Consider the following 23,465-nt stretch of genomic DNA (forward strand, 5'->3'; position numbering starts at 1 on the left):
ATTCATTTCAAGGTGTTGCCCACGTGCTCTAAAGTGAAAACAAAAATATTTATAACAAAGTGCCGTTTGTTTTTGCAGTACTTCAGTATTTCAAGCATATTTGTGTCTATCAGTGTATCAGGTCTAGACGGTAGTAGTCCAAGTGTTAGATGTCACAGAGCTGGATGTTGATGATGGAAAATGTTTTGTTGGAGATGAAATACAACAGAAGGGACGCAGTTGCGCGGTCGGTATCAAGTGTTTGATGCGCGGGAGCACGAAACCTGGAAGACGCGCGCACGCGCGTCGGAAAAACTAAACTCCTATTGGCCAGCACCACATGGTGTGATGTCAGACCACGGGCCGGTCCAATTCAATAATAACGAGATGCCCGCACGACCAAACGCCAGCCAGTCCTTTGCGACGTGCTCGTGAAGTTCGATCGTTGGAACTTTTTGGCTACGTTATATATACTGACTGTTTTAAATATTCATCCTCACCTCTATAACTTTTACATACATTTTATTATTTTACCACAACTGTTTACTTTTTTATTACAAGCTTACGGGTGCTGTTGATAATTACCGGTGTTATATTTTATATTTTAAATAAAACCGATAATTACAATTCTATTGTCCATTGGTTAACTCTTCAGGATTATCCACGTTTTAGGTATGTTTTCATAACTTTTATTTCACTCAATTCTAATTATTCACCCAACTAATTCAAATTTATTTTTTTTTATTTCATTTAATTTTTAGAAATAAATTTACTATCCTGATTCACCAGCAATAAATTGATAATTGCTGCCGATAATTATTGAACATTATTCAATTAAAGTTCAATAACAATTATTGTAATGGAGTGTAATGATAAATTGATATGTTCGATTGCTAAAAAATCCACTAACATTTGAGTACTTGAAGCGTCACAAACCAAACGGTAATGCCGTGTGTGACGCATCAGTTTACGTTAGAAATATAGACGCCACTAGAAACTTCCGGTTTTGCTTTTATTTTATATTTAATCCTTAATATTTTATTTTAATACCAGTAATTAACCATAAGTATTAACTGCTGGTTAAATATTTCATATTTTATCTTTAAATCTACAGGTGAAAATTTCAAAAATTCAAACCAAGGAATTTAATATACGAAAATTTATTTTTAAAAAATCCGTCCACGTGAGTTAATTTTTTAATGCGTAACCTATTGTACTTAAAAATTTACTTATTCGAAAAGAACAAAAAACACGCGGACATCACGTGTTCATAAGCCTGACTGACTATTCATTAATTACTGCTACTGTACTTTCAAATATTCGCTCCGATTGATTTATTGCTAACGGAAATATTATTACATACATTTTTATTATTTTTTTTACCGGTTACTATTTTTCCAAGGTCATGGTTATAAGCGAGGGTCCGCAGGACAAAGGGCGTATTTGTGTTGTTTCTTTTCTGGCATTATGTTTCCTTGCGTTCGCTATTTATTCTTAAATATTTCTCATTAAGTACACAGTAGTTTTTTTTTCTTTCCTTCATTATTATCATTATTGTTAATATTATTTGTTTACTTGGTATATAAAGTATCTGCTTACAATGCACTTAGAGATTCTTCCAGATATTTTTTTTATTTTTTAAATTAACAAATTATGTATGAGATAATTACGCAAGTGTCACCTTTTTGTCGACCTACAATCAGCTATTGCAAGTCAAATTTTTATTAAAAATTCATATTTTAAAATTATTTTTTTTTTTTTTATCAATTATTCATAATAATTACATTAATATTCTAATTAAAAAAAAACTGGAGTAGATTTAAAAGTAAGAAAATTTTTTTAATTTGAACACTTGATTAAATATAGTAATTAATTTTTTTAAAAGTCGCAATGATTAATTTTAAATGATCATGAAGTTAGCTGACAATTAAAAATTTTGGATTTTTTTTTAGCAAAATAATTACAAAAGAAAAAAATCTAAAAAAATCCATTTGTAGAAAATTTAAAAAACTATAAGTGCAATTTTTTAAATATTTTTTTTTATAATTTATTATTTCTAAAAAACTCAAAAAATTATTAGTCGACTTATTTCAGTATCAAAATTTTAATGAATTATTATTTAAAAATATTTCCAATAATTATAAAATCCAGATTTTAAATTTGATTTTATTCATAAACATGTGAGTAATTAAGTTACTGGAATTACTAATAATGAGTAAAGTAACTAATTAATTTTCAAGTACTTAAAGACAAGTAACCTGAACACTTAAACTTAATACTAATACGTTTTATAATTTGTCATTGCAGTGAAATCTGATTAGCAGTTGTAGTGGTGACCTGTAGGATTTAAGTTTAAGCAACACGATATTAAAGTTAAATGATAATTAAAAAGGAAGTAAATCCGCATGCGTTATCGAACGACTCTCAGCTGTTGTGTATATTGAACTTGACCTCGTTTCACACTCGCATTTTACTTTATTGAACAGCAATCCATCAGACATTTCAAACCTATCGATCTTAAATATTCAATTTACTTCTTACCTCACACTAATTTTCATTTTATTTTATTCTACGGTCTATTATTTTAATATTATTCATTATCGGCCAGTAATTAACATTTAAACTAATTGACGGTCAATTATACTCACCTTACTAATTTGACAAAACTTAATCACGGCATTAGAATTATAAATTTATCCCATTTGCTATTTAATCAGCTTTTTTTTTAATTTTATACTTGGAATGTCGTCACGATAAAGTTTTAAATTGATAAACATATTTTTTTTCTTTGAGACCGTATCTTTTCGGACGCTATCAATATTTTATTTTTATTACAAAGCTTACAACACACGTGGCTCATGTGTGATTCCCTCACTCTTTTTCTTTGGCTTTTGTTACCATATTCATTGCGATAACTATTATATATTCGAAATATATAATAGTATATTTTATGTCTTGTAGAATATGGTCTCAGAAATATTTGTCTACTATTTTTACTTCCGCTAAACATTATATATTTGAAATAAATAAAATCAATCAATAGATTGTAAAAATTTCGGAGTGATTACGGATTTTATTTAAAACTGCATTCCAATTCGGAATTTTAATATGACAATAAAGACCTTTTAGAAGTCAATTTTACTCCGAGGAATTTAAATAAATAAACATCCATCCGCTCCAGATTTACTCCGCGATCTGTAATAAAAAAAATAAAATTAATTAGAAATTTTTCATCCCTGTTAATTATTCAGTAATTAATTTTATTAAAAAAAAAAAAGTTTAAAATATATAAAATTTAAATCTTGTAGAATATGGTCTCAAAAATATTTGTCTGCTATTTTTACCTCCATTAAACATTGAGTATTTTAAATAAATAAAACAAATATCTGTAACAAAATAACAACATTAGTTGGAAATTTTTTTTCCCTGTTAATTATTCAGTAATTAATTCAATTAAAAAAATGAAGTTTAATAAATGTCGATGAATAATTTATTGACTTTTAACATAATTAAACTTTGTAGCCAAAAAAAAAAAATACATTTTATGGACTTTAAATAAATAATGGGAGGACATTAATGTCCGCTAAAAATAATTAGTATTCATTTTCCTATAAAGTTATTTGAATAATTATCGTAATAAATATGAGGATTGATATTTTTTTATCATTATTTTTTTAAAATTATTTATTAAAGTATGTAATAAATAATCGAAAAATAATCTTGGAGTTCATGCAGGTGACGATTATCCGCAGAAGGTGATGTAACTGAAATTAATATCTTTTTTCATCTTACACACGATATTATTTAATATTATTATATTTTTATTTGATAACGCGCATATCAATTCCAATCGTGATCATGCGACGGTATTTTTTTTGTTTTATTTCCAATATTTCATTTTTACAAATCAACGTTAGAAAATTATTGTTATTTTTATTATTATTTATTCAAAAGGTCGGTATGATTGACATAAATGTAATTTACATTTTTATCATATGTCAATTTTAAGTTGTTTATTTTCAATGTTAATTAAACTAATTGTATTCTAAAAGTATTCACGAATAATTACAAATTTTTAAATTCATATTTCTTTTTATTTCACAACAAATGAATTTTTTTACGTAATAAATTTTGACTCTCACCAAGAAAATTGTTGCATTATTAATTAAGATCCAAAATATTTCTTTGCGCAAAAAATTTTTATACACCCAAAGAATTTTTTGAAATAAAAAATATTTTCTCGAGCCAATAAAAAATTTTCTCTGTATATTATTAAATATATCAATAAAAATAAATTAATCACCATGATCTATTTCTAGTAACTATATTATTGAGTAAATAAATGAATGTTAGCCCTTTGAACTATAAAATAATAATATTTAAAACCCAAGTGTCAACGGCGCTTCAATCATTGCTCCGAGGTCACGGCTATTACGACGTCTAGTTTAATTGAGTAATCACAATTGGATTTTACCAGTGACTTAAACCAATTTTATGCAATTATTGCTTCTATACAAACATACACATTCTTCTATTGGCCATTAACTATTTATTATTTTTTTTATTTTTTATCGAAAAGCTAAAATAAATAAATATTTAGCAATAACGACCTCGCTCACAAAATTTAATAAACGGTTAAATATATAAGTTGACGTAAAAATAATTAGTGCAATTATTTATTTAATTACTCGGCTACTTCGGCAGTTGTTCAAGTCGCTGAAGTAAACTGAAAATATTTAATTTATTTAAATAATTATTAAGATGTTCTATTAATAAATGAATGATATTTTATGTTACAGCCTACTGTCCACGAGGTTAAAACGTCTGATAAGTCTGCGGTAAAATAAAAAACAGTAACCACGAAAAACAATAAAAGTAAACGTAAAAAAAAGCAACGTACTAAAATGCCAGCGAGGTTTGAAAGTGTAAACAATCCAATAATGCGCGACCAATCGATTTCAAATGGCGTTTCATATTCAGCAGACAATGAGATTGTAATTACCGGTTTCTCCGGTCGTCTGCCGGAGTCGGAAAATATCGAAGAATTCAAGAGAAATTTATTTGACGGAATAGATCTGGTGACTGATGACGAGCGACGATGGCCGCGAGGACTTCACGGTTTGCCAGCACGTTCAGGAAAACTCAAAGATTTGGCATCTTTTGACGCGACTTTCTTTGGAGTTCATGCTAAGCAAGCAACGGTGATGGATCCTCAGCTGCGAATGCTTCTGGAACTTACACACGAGGCAATCGTTGATGCTGGTATAAATCCCACTGAAATACGCGGGTCAAAAACTGGAGTTTTTGTTGGTGTATCAGACTCTGAGTCTGATGAATTCTGGACCGCTGATCCGGATATGGTCAATGGGTACGGGCTTACTGGTTGCTGCCGTGCCATGTTTCCCAACAGAATTTCTTACACGTTTGATTTAACTGGCCCGTCATTTGCAGTCGACACAGCTTGTTCTTCATCACTTTACGCGATGCACCAAGCAGTCATGTCTATGAGAACTGGACTCTGTGATGCGGCGATAGTTGCTGGTGTTAATTTAGTTTTAAAGCCCACCAGTTCACTGCAATTTCATCGCTTGAGTATGTTGTCACCTGACGGCAAGTGCAAAGCCTTTGATGAATCAGGAAATGGATATGTACGCGCAGAAGCTGCGGTAGTTATTTACTTGCAGAAAGCACGTGATGCCCGGCGAGTTTACGCTACAGTTGTAAACTCCAAAATAAACGTCGACGGTTACAAAGTCCAGGGAATAACTTATCCGTCTGGTGATATGCAGAACCAGTTGATGAGAGAAGTTTACGCTGAAGCTGATATTGATCCGCGTGAAGTAGTTTATGTAGAGGCACATGGAACGGGAACTAAAGTTGGAGATCCACAGGAAGTTAACTCGATCGCTAATTTATTTTGTAAAGACCGCAGATCGCCGCTGCTCATGGGGTCCGTTAAGTCAAACATGGGACACTCAGAACCTGCTAGTGGTCTTTGTTCGATTGCCAAAATGCTGATTGCTATGGAAGCTGGTATTATTCCTGCTAACTTACACTTTAATACTCCAAATCCAGACATACCGGCACTGAATGACGGAAGGATCCAAGTTGTTGACAAAGCAACGCTCTGGAACGGCGGACTTGTTGCTATAAATTCATTTGGGTTTGGTGGTGCAAATGCCCACGTTATTTTAAGAAGCAATCCGAAGCCGAAAATTCCACCGGTACTGAATGTCGAGGTGCCGAAAATTGTCGCCGTTTCGGGAAGAACTCATGAGGCTTGCGATCTTTTCTTGGAAAAAATAAAAGAGCAGCAGAAAGATGATGAGTTTGTTGCTCTTGTACACAATGTCCATAAAAATAATATTGTTGGACATAATTACCGAGGATTCCAGATCTTGGGAAGTGAAAGCGCTAAGGAGATTGACGAGTATCAGTCGACGCAGGACCAGAGACCAATCTGGTACATTTTCTCCGGCATGGGAACTCAATGGGCTGGTATGGGAAAACAATTATTTGGCATCGAAGTGTTCCAACGCAGTCTCAGACGTTGTGCCGAGGCTTTGAAACCTGAGGGCGTTGACTTACTGAACTTGATCCTCAATGGAACAGACGAGACTTTCGAGAGCGTACTCAACAGCTTCGTGTCAATTGCGGCGATCCAAGTGGCCTTGGTGGATGTTCTGTCTTTGATTGGGATCCAGCCTGACGGTATTGTCGGTCACTCAGTAGGAGAACTTGGTTGTGCTTATGCTGATGGTACTTTTACTCCCGAGCAAACAGTTCTTGCGGCCTACTGGCGTGGTAAGAGTATCGAAGATTCAAAATTACCGCCCGGTGGAATGGCAGCCGTTGGATTGAGCTGGGCAGAAGCCGCTAAAAAATGTCCAGCAGATATTTCACCCGCTTGTCACAATTCATCGGACTCTGTCACTGTGTCAGGACCCGTCGAGTCAATCAAGAAGTTTGTCGAACAATTAAAAGGAGAAGAAATATTCGCAAAAGTCGTTAACAGCTCAGGAGTTGCCTTCCACTCAAAATATATCGCTTCTGCTGGTCCAAGACTACGGTCAGTCTTAGAAAATATTATCACCAGTCCTAAGCAAAGAACATCCCGATGGATTTCTTCATCAATTCCCGAGTCAGCTTGGGGAACTCCTTTGGCTCAACTCAGCTCGCCGGCTTATCACGTAAACAATTTACTGTCCCCAGTACTCTTCCAAGAGGCACTAAAACACGTTCCCGCAAATGCTATCACTATTGAAATAGCGCCTCACTGTCTACTCCAAGCGATTCTCCGACGTTCATTGCCGCCGACTGTCACCAACGTGGGTCTTCACAAGAAGGATCACAGCAACAACTTGGAATTCTTCTTGACCAACGTTGGTAAACTTTACAACTCAGGTGCCCAGCCAGACTTGAGCAAACTTTATCCACCAGTCAGCTTCCCAGTTGGTCGGGGTACCCCAATGATCAACTCTATCATCGGATGGGATCACTCAGTTCAATGGGACGTCGCTGATTTTTCAGGCAAAGTTGGGGGATCTGGTGAGACTGTTGTAGAAATTGATTTATCCAAGGAAGAGCATGCACACATCGCAGGCCATACTATCGACGGAAGAATTTTATTCCCTGCTACTGGATACCTTGCTATTGTCTGGAAAACATTCGCTAAATTGCGCGGTAAAGATTACGAAAAGATGCCGATTATTTTGGAGGATGTCCAGTTCCACAGAGCAACGATTATGCCCAAAGAAGGCCCAGTTAGATTTTTAATAAATATCTTCGACGGAACTGGTGGTTTCGAGATTTGTGAAGGCGGATCTCCAGCAGTGACTGGAAAAATCCGCGAGTCTGAAAATATTGAGAAAGATCAATTGAACCTGCCAATTCCTGCAGTAAAGAATGAGTCTGATCTACTTAATTTGAACACTAGTGATGCCTACAAAGACCTAAGACTCCGTGGGTACGATTACAATGGAATTTTCCAGGGTATCAAGTCATCAGATAACCGCGGAAGGGTTGGAGAGCTCGCGTGGGTCAATAATTGGATTTCTTTCATGGATTGTATGCTTCAATTCAGTATCTTGGGCAAGGATACAAAAGATCTTTATCTGCCAACGAGACTTCAGTACGCGGCTATAAATCCTGTCGCTCATCTTGAGGCTGCCGAGAGCTTAGAAGAAGAAGCTGGGTTCAAAGTGTACTCTTATCCTGACATCGGTATCATCAAATCCGGGGGCGTGGAAATGCGTGGCATGAAAGCTTCTTTAGCTCCACGAAGACAACAGACTCAAGCGGCTCCTAAGCACGAGAGATACGTCTTCATTCCGTACGAAAACCCTCAAGGAGTCGTCGAAGACCCAACCAAAGCCCGCATTCACGCTCTGACCGTTTTACTTCAGACCATCATCGAGAACTTGGGAGTGATGAAAGTCAAAGGAGTCGAAGCTGCTGGTGAGAGAAACGCCGAGGCTCTTCTGGCTCCCACTGTAATGGACATTCTCTTTGGGGAACCTGCTCTCAGTGCCGATCTTCAAGTGGCCACGACATCCCCCGAGAATTACACGGCAAACTTGGAACAGTGGGACATCAAAACCATCGCTAAAGATGTATCTAAAACTCCAGTAGGTCAAGATCTTCATTTCGTTATCGGCGCAGACGTTCTTAGCAACGGTAACGCCACAGCGCTGACCAACCTCGCTGCATCTATCAAACCCGGCGGATTTGTTATCCTAGAAGAGACCGGTACGCCTCAGAAATCTTATCTGAAAAACTCAGGACTCGTGTTGGCTGCTAGCCAAACATCCCCCGGCAAATCTTATCTTTTGTTGAAAAAAGTTGAAGAAAAGTCCGAGCCAATAATTATCCAGATAACGGAAAAAAATTTCTCGTGGTTAGAAGGCGTCAAGGCAGCTTTGAAAAAATCCGAGACCGAAAACCAAAAAATATTGTTGGTCTCTCAAGGCGAAGAATTACTTGGTTTGATCGGTTTGATGACTTGTATTCGTCGTGAAGCCGGAGGTCAGAATGCGCGATACGTATTCATTCAAGACAAAAACGCGCCTAAATTTTCGCTTTCAAATGTTTTCTACTCATCACAATTGGACAAGCAATTGATGTCAAATGTACTGAAAGGCAACCAGTGGGGAAGTTACCGCCACTTGCGCATGGATTCACAGACTGACGTTTCATCGTTACAAGTAGAGCATGCATACATAAACGCACTCACGCGTGGTGATCTGAACAGTCTGAGGTGGATTGAAGGCCCACTGAGTTTCTATCAACCGGAAAAATACCCAGACAGCGAGCTCTGTCACGTTTATTATGCGCCACTTAATTTCCGTGATATTATGTTGGCCACTGGAAAGCTTCCTCCGGATGCGCTGCCAGGTGATTTGGCTGGACAAGACTGTATTCTTGGTCTGGAGTTCGCTGGAAGAGACAGCAAAGGCAGGCGTGTTATGGGAATGGTGGCAGCACGTGGTCTCGCTACGACGGTTTTAGCTGATCCAGGTTTCATGTGGGAAATTCCTGAGAAATGGAGTCTCGAAGAAGCTGCAACGATTCCTGTCTGCTACGCCACGAGTTACTACGCATTATTTGTACGTGGAAGACTACAACCTGGTGAAAGTGTTCTGATTCACGCTGGTTCAGGAGGAGTTGGACAGGCAAGTATCGCTATTGCGTTGCACGCTGGATGCAAAGTTTTCACGACAGTTGGGTCCCAAGACAAACGTGACTTCTTGAAGAAGACGTTCCCTCAGTTAACGGACAGAAATATTGGCAATTCTCGTGACACTAGCTTTGAGCAGTTGATTTTGACTGAGACCAAAGGCCGAGGTGTTGACGTAGTACTGAACTCACTTGCTGAAGAGAAATTACAGGCATCAGTAAGATGTCTTGCTAAGGACGGGCGCTTTTTGGAGATCGGTAAATTTGACTTGAGTAACAATACTGGTCTTGGAATGTCATTCTTCTTGAAGAATACGAGCTTCCATGGTATTCTTTTGGACGCACTCTTTGGAACTGACTCCGTTGAGAAGAAGGAAGTCGTTAAATTGGTATCTGAAGGTATTGCCAATGGCGCTGTGAGACCTTTGCCCGCTACAGTATTTTCCGAGCAACAGATTGAACAAGGATTCAGATACATGGCCAGTGGTAAACATATTGGTAAAGTTTTGTTGAAAATCCGCGACGAAGAGACTCGTGGAATCGCCCAACCTGGTCCTAAGACAGTGGCAGCTATTCCACGTACGTACATGAGTCCAGACAAGAGCTACGTCCTCGTCGGAGGGCTCGGAGGTTTCGGATTAGAACTCGCCAACTGGATGATCACTCGCGGCGCTAAACACATCGTTTTGACATCTAGATCGGGTATCAGAACTGGCTACCAGTCAGTTTGCGTCCGTCGCTGGCGAGAAATGGGCATCAACGTTCTTATCTCCACTGCTGATGTCACAACACCCCAGGGCGCTGAGAAATTGATCGCTGAGTCAAGTAAAAATGTTCCAGTTGGTGGTATATTTAACTTAGCAGCAGTACTACGCGATGCGTTGATCGAAAACCAAGAGGAAGCTCACTTCAAAGCTGTAGCACTTCCCAAAATTGATGGTACCAAGAACCTGGACACTGCGTCACGGAAAATGTGCCCAGCACTCGACTACTTCGTTGTCTTCTCATCAGTCTCATGTGGACGTGGTAATGCCGGACAGACAAATTACGGACTCGCCAACTCAGCTATGGAGAGAATCTGCGAACAAAGACAAGCCAATGGACTTCCAGGTCTTGCTATCCAATGGGGAGCTATCGGCGACGTTGGTCTAATTCTCGAGACCATGGGCAACAATGATACTGAAGTCGGTGGTACTTTGCCTCAAAGAATGTCCAGTTGTCTCGCCACCATGGACACATTCCTCCAACAACCTCACCCGGTGCTGGCCTCAATGGTGCTCGCCGACAAACACAAACTCGGCGACGCCGGAAGTCAAGTCAGTATTCTCGAAGCCGTTGCCCACATCCTGGGTATCAAGGACGTAAAGACAGTCAACAAATCCAGCAGTCTCGCAGACTTGGGAATGGACTCACTGATGGGCACTGAGATTAAACAAACTCTCGAGAGAAATTACGATTTAGTTTTATCAGCTCAAGAAATTCGCGGGCTTACTTTCGCAACACTTACGACTCTCGCCAATGGAGGCGAAGAAGTTGCGTCCCGCACCAACTCACCAAGCAAAATTGGATCTCCACGATCACCACGTAGTCCAGATCAGATGGACGACTCGCTGTTATTCCAGTGCTCGGGATCTGAAATCGTACCTTATGAAGCAGTTTTGCGGTTAAACAGCGACAAAATAACCGGCATGCCGATATTCTTCGTCCACGCGATCGAAGGGACGATTTCAAACATGAAGAGTCTCGCCGTCATGTTCCAAAGACCCGTCTACGGACTACAGTGTATCAAAGACGCACCTTTAGAGTCTATTGAGGATCTCGCTCAATTTTACGTCGAACAAATAAAGTCAATCCAAAAGAAAGGACCCTACACATTAATTGGTTACTCCTTTGGTGCCTGCGTCGCCTTCGAAATGGCCCTGCAGCTTGAAAATCAGGGTGAATCAGTGACACTTAATTTAATTGATGGATCTCCAGATTACGTCAACAAACACAGTCAAACTATTGGCAAACATGCGACGCAATCTGGTTCAACTCTCGAGGCTGATGGAGAACGTAAAGCCCTTGCTTTCTTCGTAAGACAATTAAATGCAGACGTCAACTTTATCAAGGTAAATTATATATTTTTAAAATAATAATATTATCCGAAAGTTAGTTTATCGTTTTTAAAGAAATTCAAAAATTATTTCAGTGTCATAACAATAATAAAATTAAATAATAATGTAATTTATTTGTTACAGGCGTACGCTACCCTCAGAGACATAGAAAGTCATGAAGAAATGATGGACAAAATGCTGGAACTTATTGGACCCACACCTTTCGAAGGCGAGGATCTTAAAGTAGCCGGTGTATTGTTCTTCAAAAAATTATATGCTGCCAATATGTACAGACCGGCGGGTAAATTCAATGGTGTTGTTACCCTAATTAAATCATCAGACAGTTTTATGTCGCTGAGTCGCGACTACGGACTAGCTGAGGTAATTATCGACATTAAAAAAAATTTTTTTTAAAAAAAAAAGTGAGTAATGATTGAAATAAATAAATATTTTTTATATTTCAGTACTGCAATAAGAATGTAAAAGTAGAAGAAGTATACGGCAACCACAGGACAATTATGACAGGCGACAGTCTAAAGAAAATGGCAGACATATTAAGCGCGTAAATCATAAGGTCAATAAATCTGACAGGTGAAAATCATTCCAAACAAAGTTTAACTAAAGAAACTAAAAAACAAAGCCCGCACGAAAAATAGATTAAATTAATATAATTAAATTAATTAAGTAACTAAATAATTATTTTTAAATCCGTCAACTCAATCCCTCGTGTATAAAAACGATACCTAGTTACTCGACGTTTAATAATTTTTTGATTTCTTTATCAAATCAATTACGAAAAAAAAAAAATTGCACCTATAGCTTTTTTAATTTTCTACATGTGCATATTTTTATTTTTTTTTGTGATTGATTTGATAGGAAAAAATAAAAAAGTTTTAAATTGTATTCTAACCAAGATCATGTATAAAAACAACCGCGAGAATCTCCTCATCAAACCAAGCCATCGACCCTAGAATAAGTTCATCCTTTTATCATACATATATATATATTTATATATGTATTTTTTTTCATTATTACAAAGTAAAGACATCAGCATTTAATTTTTACGATTAATCTGTTGTACTGCATAAGTAAAGTGTCCATACAATTTTTAAATTTCGCTCAGTGGACAGGGCGGGATTTTTAAATTGTATGGGTCACTGTATTTATTATCATTATATTGACCGCCATATCTCACGAGAGTATCGAGGATCACATAATGAATACTTGCATAGGAAATAAATCATTAAATATTAATAAATAATAATAATAATAATTACACATATTATTTATTATTAAAAATGTTTAAATTGATTATCGTTTTTTAAAATATTAAATTTTCAAATGTAAGTTAACGTTAAAGTTTGTAATATACTTCTTTATAATGTAAAAAATATTTCTTTATATTTTTTTAAAAACATTTCTTTGACCTTATAGATATATTGATATACATAAATATATACATATATATCTATATATTATGATGAATTCGCCTTGATTTTATTGTGATTTAGCGTAATTATCGTCTGTTGTTATTAGCAGGTGTGTTCTTAAATGTATGACTAATTTTTTTCATAACATACTACTACTATATACCACATAATAAATATATACTACTGATACTAATTAAATAAATACTAATACTAAAATAAATAAATATTATAATTGTAATTTTAAGACACGATTGGGACCGCCACAATTTAATGGTCTTAATTATTAAGTATAAATGTAATAAAAAATATGTCCCAATTTTATATTACTTTATTTTGTAATTTTTTATTCATTTTCCTTATTTATTTAGTAATAAATATCAAGGTAACAAGTTTGGATGAATACTGATTGATATGTCAAGTTATCTGGCTGACTCATGTGCGTTTTTTAGAAGTCTTTAAACTGGGATCCGTTATCCCGGCTTCGGGATTGCAGGTAAATGATACTGTGAGTGCGTATCTTGTACCGGAAGTCACGGGTTCAACTGCATGGAGATTTTCTCCTCCTGATGTGAACATTGATACTCTTCCTGTAATTTTAAATTCAATATTTCAATTTAATTAAAATAATTTCGTAGCTCTAACTAATTTCAAAAAAAAAAAAGTTGAATGTATTTTCACCTTTGCGGGGTTCAACTGTAGAATTAACGTTATTACTATCAATAAAAATAAATCTCCCGCCTTCGAAATCACGTCCGAAGTCATTTAAATACAAGAGAGATGTGTAACTAAAATGTTCATACGTCTCCTGAAACAGAATTAATTTTTTTTAACATAAACATGAAAATAATAACAATAATTTAGGATAAAAAGCTGAACCTTGTCTATATGCGGATGCCAATACTCATCGTGAGTAGTTTTAGCAGAGACGTTGGTTATGCGGGAGAAAAATGTTGGCTTCGTTAGATAAATTTTATCAGCATCGACACCAAAGTGATGCGCTACTGCGTGTTGTATCTTCGTCTTAACTACTCTGTAATTAAATAAATAAAAGTCAGTACCATAAATAATTAAAATAATCATAAGTCCAACTAGAACTTGCTTGTAAATAGCGAAGTCTGCAGGATTAAATATTTTAGCAGCCTGCTCGAGTGAGTAGACATCAATGAATTTTTTTCCTTTGCTCAGAGCTCCAGAGTGGAGGTCTAGGATAGTAGCGCCGCCATCAGAACCGCCTAGATTCATTCCATTGAGAGCTATTTTTAACAGCACGTCAGTCTCGGTGTTAGATACCAGCTTATCAGTGACAACGCGGCCACATTTCTCAGGCATGCAGCCTGGGTACGTGGCCATCTCAGCTTTGTAGTCATTAGCGCAATCTAAATTCTGAGTTCTACTTAAGAGAATGTCTTTTTGTCGCGCAAATGACACTTCCTTGCCACGTCTACTGTTGTACCAGACAATTAGCAGGACTCCTAGGATCAGCACACATCGCGACCAGACTTTCTGATAAGGAAATGATACTCTAGGCCCAAATTTCCTAAAAAAATTTATTTTAAATCGGGCGCTATATCTTTTGACAGAATTTATTTTACTTACGGTTCCACTGGAGTATCATCCTCTCGAGTGTCTTTCTTATCATCATTTTTAGAAGATTCAACTTTTTTTCCCTTAGTAACGTCTCTCTGTCTCACTTTTTTATCTTCCTGCGTCATATTTTTCTGGCCTAAGATCTAAGGACGGATTCGAATTCGTTCTTGCACTTGACGTTTCTCTGACAGTTCGTTGATGTCTGTTTGTAAACTGATAAAGACATAACCTCGCGCATTTATTTATACCTTCCCTTCTTCCAAGTAGCTGAGGGTCCTGAGGGTGTATTTCGAAATGCGCTGCGAGCAGCTGTATTCTAGATAAGAATATTTAATAAATTATTGATAAAAATAAAAATTTTCGAGTATATTTTTTAGTCTGATTCATTATTGACATATATAAATTTTAACGAAATTATTTAATTTTAATTTTTAAATTTCGCGCCTAGTTGGCGCTACTGCAGTCGCTGTACTCAGAGTTCAAATTTTTGCTAAAGTGGGGGAAGGGGGCGAGAGAATCGTAAAGTCGATTCGTCGATTGGTTTGTATCAACTAGCGATCCAATAGCGGCAGTCAGTATCAACGACAATGGCAGTAGAAGTCCAGATTGTTCTTTACGTTCGAATTGAAACAAAGTATTGCAGTGGCGTCGTGTGAAATTGTGCAGTGATAGTAAAATTTATCTTTTGTTAATTTAAATTGTGTAAAGTATCAATGGTGTAGTTAAATCTTGAGTGTTTAGTGCTAGCGTAAAGTGTTGAGTGTTCAGTGCTAGTGTAAAGTGTTGCTGATGGCTGATGCTGATATCTTCCAAGTTCCTGAGCAAACTCATCTGGCATCGTCTGGTGGAGAAATAGCAGTTAAGTGATGTTTTTTAGCTGCAATACACTTGGAGCAATTTAAATCAAATCTCCAAGTGTATTAGGACACCCTTCTGCACATTATTTCCCCGCCAAGGTTTGTTCAAACACTCAAGTGTTTTTTTTTAATATTTTATATTTTTTCTGTCATATTCTGCCGCCATTTTATTTTGACTTACGATTTTTAATTTTTCTCCAATTTCTGATAATTTATTTTTCGAAAATTTAAATTTACCGCGTGAGTAATCAGAATAATTAACAAATTATTAATTAAAAATAATAAATTTAGAGCATTTTTTTTAGTCTAATTAATATAATTATTTACACAAATAAATTTAAATCAAATTATTAAATTTCAATTTTGAAATTTGATGCTGAGTTAAAGTCGAAAAATAAATGTACTCTGAAAAAAAAATCATTTATTAATTTTTTAACTCTAATTTACTTAATAAGAATAATTTATAAGAGTGCATTCCGAAATGTGCTGCAACTCAGCTTTGAGCTGTTGATAATTTTTACTCAATGGCGGGAAAAATAAATCAAATTTGAGTACTACTTTATCAACAAGCTTCCGATGCGCCATGCAGCCAAGTTATTTTTATAAGAACTAGGTGATTGCTAACAATTATCGTTAAAGCACCACGACCACGTGCATTTTTATTCATTTACCACGCAATAAGGATTTAAAAAATACGTAACGTATAATTACGTTAATAATTAAGTGTTATTGCAACAAACTACTAAATAAATTTATTTATTTAGTAGGTCATTTTTGAGTTTCAAGTGATTGTTATTCAGAGGTAAGTTTTTAATAATTAGGTTATGAGTATTTCCGGTTATTTTATTTTTAATTAGAATTGGAGTTTAAATCCTTGATTACCGGCTCCGATGTTTTTTTTTGATTAACAAATTATTTATATTTTTTAGTGATTAAATAAATTAATGACTGAACCGGTCGTTTACTCCATCAAATTCATTATTTTTATGGAACATCAAGACTCATAAACTCGACTATCGAAAACTAATTGAAGTTTTTTTTAAAAAAAGTGAGTATTGATTTTTAAAATTTTTTAAATTTAAATTCTAGTCAATGTTTATGAGTGAATGTAGCAGACATGAGACCATTTATGAATTTTATATAAATAAATTAAAGAAATGGAATTTAAAAAAATGCGCGAACTGATTCTTCATTGGTCTCAATACGTTACATTTTATTTCTGTATTCAAAAATTTAAAAAATTCCCACTTTCCAATTACATTTACACTCATAAATATTTTCATTAATTACGTAGAATATATTTTTAATTAATTAATTAATTAAATTGTATTTTCATTCGAGGTTTTGCTTCAATTATTTGTAATCATGTGAATATTAACGTCCATGTGAAATTAATTAATTTTAAACAGAGAAAAAATTTCAAACTTTTTCGCGGCATGAATATTTATAGAAATTAATTTTTTACGGGATTAGTTTTTACAGAGACTGGGGTCGGGTTTTCCTGAATTTTTATTTTGTTGTAACGATAATAATTTTTTTTTTAGATACAAAATGCCGACGTCACTCGCAGCCCAATTAAAAAAACTCGAAGCGCCACAAACATCTTTGCTTCTGCAGGACAAAAAACGTCCTAGTTTGTTGTTCGATCCGAAGGAAGCTGCGAATCTAGACCGAGAGAAAGTTTTTAAAATCGGTAAGAGCGGGTTCGACGAGCTCCTGAAACAGTCCGATGTCTTCCAACAGTTCGAGCCGATTTTCTTCTCGCCAAGTTCGCTGAAATTTGAGCGCGCCATGTACACGAGCAAAGAGAACAAGAAGCTGGACGCCACGATCAACAAGTTCCTGATGTATCTGTCGCCTTACTTTCTGCTAAATACCGCGCACAAGACACTGGAATGGCTAATCCGTAGGTTCCACATCCACGAGTACAACAAAGACGGATTTGTCTTGCTGATACTGCCGTATCATGACACGAGAATCTTCGTCAGAGCCCTTCAGCTCGTGGACTTGACGAATCCTGCTGACAAATGGCACTGGCTGGAGCCAATACAGAAGCCTGGAGTTCCGCTGCCTTCTCTGACTGTCGCAAACCGGCTGGCGTGTGACAACAGTTTTCTAAACCTTCTCTGCAGCCATGTGGTGACGGCGACGGAAACCTATGGGCAGGAAGCACATCGACTGAGCACTTTGTACTCCTTCTACTCGACCAGAGTAATCGGAGCTATCGATCGAGCTAAAGACATCAGTGAAGTCCAAGTAAGTCACCTTCTTCCAGCACTTTTACATGGTCTCAGCAGCTCTGTTGTTGATTATACTGCAAGTACTTACTTCGTACTCACTCAGTTATGGAAAAAAGTCCGTCTTGATGACAAGACAATTCAGCATTTACTTGCCAAGGCTCTAAAACATCCATCCCCCGAGCTCAGGACCAACGTACTGATGCTAGTTTACTCCGTCTACGATACTCCGTATCATCCACTGACTGTTGTTTCTGATAAAGTAGTCACCAGAACAGCGAAACACTCGTGGTTCTGCGAAGAAACCATGAAAGTTCGAGCTACTACATTAGATACCTCAAAGTTTTTAGTTCTTTTGTGCGAGACCGCTATCAAAATAATTGTCAAAAACCCCGAGGAGGCTGAAAAAATTAAAGACATGATCACGGCAATCTTTCAAAAGATAAATTTTGATGACAAGGAAATTGATGTCATCTTAAAAAATACTTTGAAGCCTAATCTAGCGACAGGAACTCTGTCTACTGCTGGCAAACAGTTTCTGAGTCAGTTTTTCGGTTCTATTGAGACCCGCTATCCAGTTTGTTTTGACGAATACCTCAAGGACTTGATGGCTAAGAGTGAGAAGGACCTGGAAGCCAAAGAAGTCCTTCAGTTTTTGATGTCTTGGCACTCGGGGGCCCATCAGACTAAAATGTCCATGGAAACACTGAACAGGTTGTATCATTTTAGCGCGGAGCAAAGAATAATGGCTTTGGAGACGCTATCGAAAGAGAATCTCCGTGTCAGTGACGGATTCCAGGAGCTGCTGAACAGTTCGCTGCTCCAGAGATTCAACGACGATGATATCCGAGTGGTCAAGACTCTTCTTAACTTCCCGGTAAAACGTCTCAAGAGTATTTTTTCTTCAGACGTTCTTGTAGATCAATTGATGGTTCTGCTGTCTCAATGTCATACTGAAAAGAGGCACACTCTGGCACGTCCAGCTTTGAAAATTCTACTTGACGTCTGGGACGAAGGAGATGACACCAGTATTTTTATCGCTACGTTGCCATATTTGTTTCCGAGTCGCGATGAAGAAGTACAAATCGCCATGCAGATTCTCAACTCTGCGTTTGCCAAGAAAAATAAGTACTTGCAGATGGTGAAAAATGACGTGGGGGCGCAAGCTGACGCTGAATCAATTGGTTCAGCCGCGTTTCACAATATTCTCAACTGGGAACTCCTGCCACCCTCGGAAAATGTTCTCTCTACTATGAAACTATCAGACAACGTCGACGCAACGGCTCTATTCTTCAATTTGGTACTTCTGGGATCAGTTTGCCGCGTTCCCGTGGGCAAGTTGTCGCCGAAAATAGCCCGGGAGGTGATCGAAATGGCTGCTAAGATGATAAAGCAGTACCCCAAGGTCCGCGCGCTGCCCAACTGCAACCAGCTGACTGGAGAAAAAATTCAGGAAGCGCTTCAACTTACGTCCAAAGAAATTTTACCGCTGCAAGCTGGTACTTATGTGCTGGAAATGGTCCACAGACGACTAGACTTGCAGTCAAACTCAGTGCTGGACTTTGAAAACAATCCGGAGCACGCGCAGCTTATTTTGCGCACCGTTGAAATTTTGTTCGACGGCATTGCGTCGTCAGCGAACAAAGCCCACTACTCTTGGTGTCTGAAAATATTCTTCCAACGTCACTTCCCGACTGCTCCAAACCTCTTACGTTTCCTTTCGCAGTTTTTCGTAAGACCAGTCGCTCCCCAAACTTCGCTTCACTGTCTCCAGATAGCTCTTGCTGTGTTAAATCATTCGAATTCATTCCAATGGATTTTCCAGGATAAAACATTCTTCGGTAATTTATTAATTGGACTAGCGCGGCCTAATGAAAAATGCCGCATAGCAGCTCTGAGTATTTTAAAACGACTATCACAGACATTCAATATCGCAATGGAAGGACCCTCGACTCTGCTGGATAAAATTTCCGACAGAGAATCAGAAATCAGAATCGACCATGAACAACTTCCGGTTATTTTGTACTCGTTGCTGTCTCCAGACCCGGATGTCGAGTCGCAGTTCAAGAAAATAGTCCGTAAAAAACTACAGGATACGCGGGAATTTCTGCTGAGCACTATCTTGGACGACAAAGTACCGATTCATATCACCGCGCAGCTTCTGGAGATACTGACTCACGTAAACGGACCGGAAGTTCTCCAAGAGCTTGCTCCGAAGGGGCTACGGCTGCTGGATCAGCTTCGGGAGTGTCCAGATAAACGCTACACTCAGATCGCCCTGAGTAATATTCTGCAGAGATTCAACTGCATCACAGTAGAAGCACTGAAGCAGGAAAGTGTCTGGCGGCTGTTTGACCAGGCCTTGAGCACCCACCAGCTCCAAGTGCCTCTGGAAGGTAAATCAAAGTCACCAAGTATCGTTCTTTTGAAGCAAATCGACCAGATATTCTTTGACAAATGCAGCAAAATAGCATCCGGTCTCCAGAAAAAAATAGTCGCCAAGCTAGTGGACATCGTGACTGATTGTGAGATCGGGACCATCGTCGCGGCTGCTAATAGAGCCGTGAAAAGAATAAAAATTGATGCTCAGCTGGTGGTAGATGAGCTTCGCACAATGAAGGAAGCAAAATTACCTGAGGAAGACACTTCAGCAATGAATCCAGCACGCAAGCGAAGGTCCGCGCGCTTGAAACAAATCCACTTACGACCGGAAATAATCAATACTCGTGAATGGAAACGTGGGATTACTGTACTCGAGTTTATTCAACGAGCAGAAAATATCGTCAATGAAGAGATTCTGCTGCCAGTTTTATTTGAATTACTAAGACTATGTCTGGCCTTTGAAGAGCAAAGTCCGCTGGAGTACACGAACCAGTTACTGCTGTCTACAATTTATCATTTGGCTTCAAAAGGTCTGCCGATATCTGACGCCCATCAGCAGGTCGATTTAATATCTCAGTGCATAAGGATCTCGCAAAATCCCCAGACACATCATCATGCTCTGCTGGTCCTGGTTCAGTTGTTCAAGATCGCGGACATTGAAACAGCTCTGCACAATATCATGCCGATCTTTACATTCATGGGCAGCTCGGTACTGCGTCAAGACGACGCATACTCTATCCAGATTATTTCCAAAACCATCGAAACTGTCGTCCCGATAATCAACGCCACCAACGATGAGACTCATGCCTGCGCAATTCTCCGCATCTTCGTGGTGTCTCTTCCCGACATACCTGAGCACCGGCGAGTCCCGTTGTTTAATAAACTGCTGCAACTCCTGGAGAACCATCTTCACCTTTTTTACCTCTTGACATTCGAGAGCCACGTGCTGAATCAGGGGAAAAACCCTCAAGACCAGCAGACATCATCCCAGAGACTCGAATTTGCCCTGACTATTTCCCAAGAATTTTCTCCAAAAACTCTTATCGATGTCTGCGTAAAATTAATCGAGTTTATGAAGATTCTACCCATCGAAATAGAGGAAAATTCACAGAAACGACAGATTGTTTTTCCAAAGGAACACATTTTTGACGTTGCTAAAAATACTCCCAAACAGCTGCGTCACTATCGATACACAATCGTCCAGTTCCTGAGTGTCTTGTTGTCATCCTCAGAGTTTGTCAACAAAGTCGCTCTACTAGATGACCAGGAAACGATGAAGATCAGGCCCTGCTATGATAAATTAATTGTCGAGCTGATACTCCTTATTCAAAGCGCCTCAAAAAGTGCTGATCTGTACCAGGGCAAGCCCAAGGAAAAATACTGGAAAGTCCTTCTGCACAACCTCTATGACATTCTATCAGCAGTAAACGGTCTTCTACCTAACGGAGTATTCATACTGAGTGTTAAGAAATTAATGAATCACGATTTCCTCACAGTAAGACGTAAAATACTTGAGCTAATGAACGCCCGTCTTCAGCAGCGCAAGTTCACTGAACTGGATCACCTAAATCTAATTACTTTGATAGATCCACTTCTACAAATAGTTGGCAAACATGGGAAAATGTTGAGCCAAGAGATGGAAGTTGTTCAACAAACTTCACTGATTACTTTGAAACTATTAGCTAAACTTTTAGCCTCCGAGCATCCGGATCAATTTAAACCGGTACTTGAACTGTCAACTGAGTACATGGCCGCCAAAGATGGTCCTCTCCTCGGTTCAGTAGTTCTTTGTGTCGCGGAACTCAGCAGCACGATGCGTATCCACGCGATTCCTTTGATGAATAAGTTCATGCCGGCGATTATTAAGTTACTGAAGAGTCACTGCCATCAAGAGTCCCCGGACATCGTCGTCATAAGTATCATCAGCGCGCTCCAGAAGATTGTCGAGTCGTTCGTTAAGTTCTTGTCCTGCTACCTTGACGAACTGGTGCCAGAGTTATGTCGTCTCAATACTTTGTACACCGACCCGGATCACCCGAAAATCGGGGTCATAGTTACGAAACTGAAAGCCACTTGCCAGAAGATTTCTACTAATGTCAGGATGTCGCCTCTGCTGCGCACAGTCGCTGAAGTTTACGAGTCATTTATTGATAAAAAAACTTATCACTACATTCCGCAGCTGATGACTATTCTGGCGGACTCGTTCACAATTTTGACACCCGCGGGACTCGGAGCAGTCGTTAGTGACCTGACGGACTTCTTCCTGAAGGTCCTGCAGTTCCGTGAAGAGTTGGGTGGCTCCCAAGAAATGGAAGTTGATGAAAATGCTGAAGTACTCAAGAAAACTATTGTCCTGGTAGAAGAGAGCGCTGGCAAGGCTCTGGTGTCTCTGGTACTAAAACTCAGCGAGTCAACATTCAGATCTTTTTACTACAAGTTATATGACTGGGCTGCCAGGGACTCGGAATTCAAGTACCGGAACATAACTTTCTATCGGTTGTCCTCCAGCATCGCTGATGGACTCAAGTCCCTATTTGTCCTCTTTGCTGGACACTTACTTCAACACTCGGCTCTGCTGCTCGACCAGAACAATCCAGCCGTCAATAAACCAGGCGACAATACTTTTGCTGATGAATCCTCTCGCGTTGAATTGGTCGAAGCCATTCTATCGACTCTGCATAAATTATTTAGCTACGACGCTCATAATTTTATAAATCAAGCGCGATTTGAAATACTGGCGCAGCCGATCGTTGACCAGATTGAAAACACCATGGGAACTAAAGAAGAATATGAGGTTCGAGCGAGAGAACTGATCGTTCCCTGCGTCGCCTGTTTTGCTGCTGCTACTGAAGACGATTCGCTTCATAAAAAATTGGTCTACCAGACGCTACTGAAGACTCAGCACAAAGAGTCTTACGTTCGTAACACCGCGCTAAGTGCTGTCGTGGAGATCGCCAGGAAATTGGGCGAAGATTTCATGCCGTTCCTGCCAGAAACCATTCCGTTCCTCGCGGAATTGCTTGAAGACGGAGAGCGAGAGGTTGAAAAAGCGACGCAGAATGCTGTGAGAACTCTTGAAGAAATACTTGGGGAACCTTTGCAAAAATACTTTTAATCAGTAGAATGTAAATGAATTTATAAATAAATAATTTTATATATTTTATTTAGAAAAAAAAATATTTTTATTTATAACTTAGATACAATTTCTTTCTTATACGAAAT

General features: G+C 38.0%; 3 protein-coding genes across 3 annotated transcripts; 2 read left to right on the plus strand and 1 right to left on the minus strand.

The window, feature by feature from the left end:
* The first annotated feature begins 352 nt into the window (after nucleotides 1-352).
* LOC103577141 (fatty acid synthase) lies at nucleotides 353-13,401 on the plus strand. Its single transcript, XM_008557663.3, has 4 exons — nucleotides 353-651; nucleotides 4,779-11,765; nucleotides 11,895-12,131; nucleotides 12,215-13,401. Exons 2-4 carry the CDS (start codon nucleotides 4,884-4,886, stop codon nucleotides 12,314-12,316), a joined length of 7,221 nt encoding a protein of 2,406 aa, XP_008555885.1. The 5' UTR covers nucleotides 353-651; nucleotides 4,779-4,883; the 3' UTR covers nucleotides 12,317-13,401.
* An 89-nt stretch (nucleotides 13,402-13,490) lies between these two features.
* Nucleotides 13,491-15,018, minus strand: LOC103577139 (2-oxoglutarate and iron-dependent oxygenase domain-containing protein 3). The gene is made up of 5 exons (XM_008557662.3): nucleotides 14,777-15,018; nucleotides 14,280-14,717; nucleotides 14,057-14,210; nucleotides 13,859-13,985; nucleotides 13,491-13,767 (listed from the first exon to the last, which is right to left on the minus strand). The coding sequence occupies exons 1-5, from the start codon at nucleotides 14,890-14,892 to the stop codon at nucleotides 13,613-13,615; spliced, it is 990 nt and encodes a 329-aa protein (XP_008555884.1). The 5' UTR covers nucleotides 14,893-15,018; the 3' UTR covers nucleotides 13,491-13,612.
* Nucleotides 15,019-16,249: 1,231 nt separating this feature from the next.
* LOC103577138 (HEAT repeat-containing protein 1) lies at nucleotides 16,250-23,406 on the plus strand. The gene is made up of 3 exons (XM_008557661.3): nucleotides 16,250-16,426; nucleotides 16,554-16,672; nucleotides 17,169-23,406. Exon 3 carries the CDS (start codon nucleotides 17,176-17,178, stop codon nucleotides 23,356-23,358), a length of 6,183 nt encoding a protein of 2,060 aa, XP_008555883.1. The 5' UTR covers nucleotides 16,250-16,426; nucleotides 16,554-16,672; nucleotides 17,169-17,175; the 3' UTR covers nucleotides 23,359-23,406.
* The last annotated feature ends 59 nt before the right edge of the window (nucleotides 23,407-23,465 follow it).

The sequence above is a fragment of the Microplitis demolitor genome, chromosome 5, assembly GCF_026212275.2.
Source record: "Microplitis demolitor isolate Queensland-Clemson2020A chromosome 5, iyMicDemo2.1a, whole genome shotgun sequence".
Classification (NCBI taxonomy): domain Eukaryota; kingdom Metazoa; phylum Arthropoda; class Insecta; order Hymenoptera; family Braconidae; genus Microplitis; species Microplitis demolitor.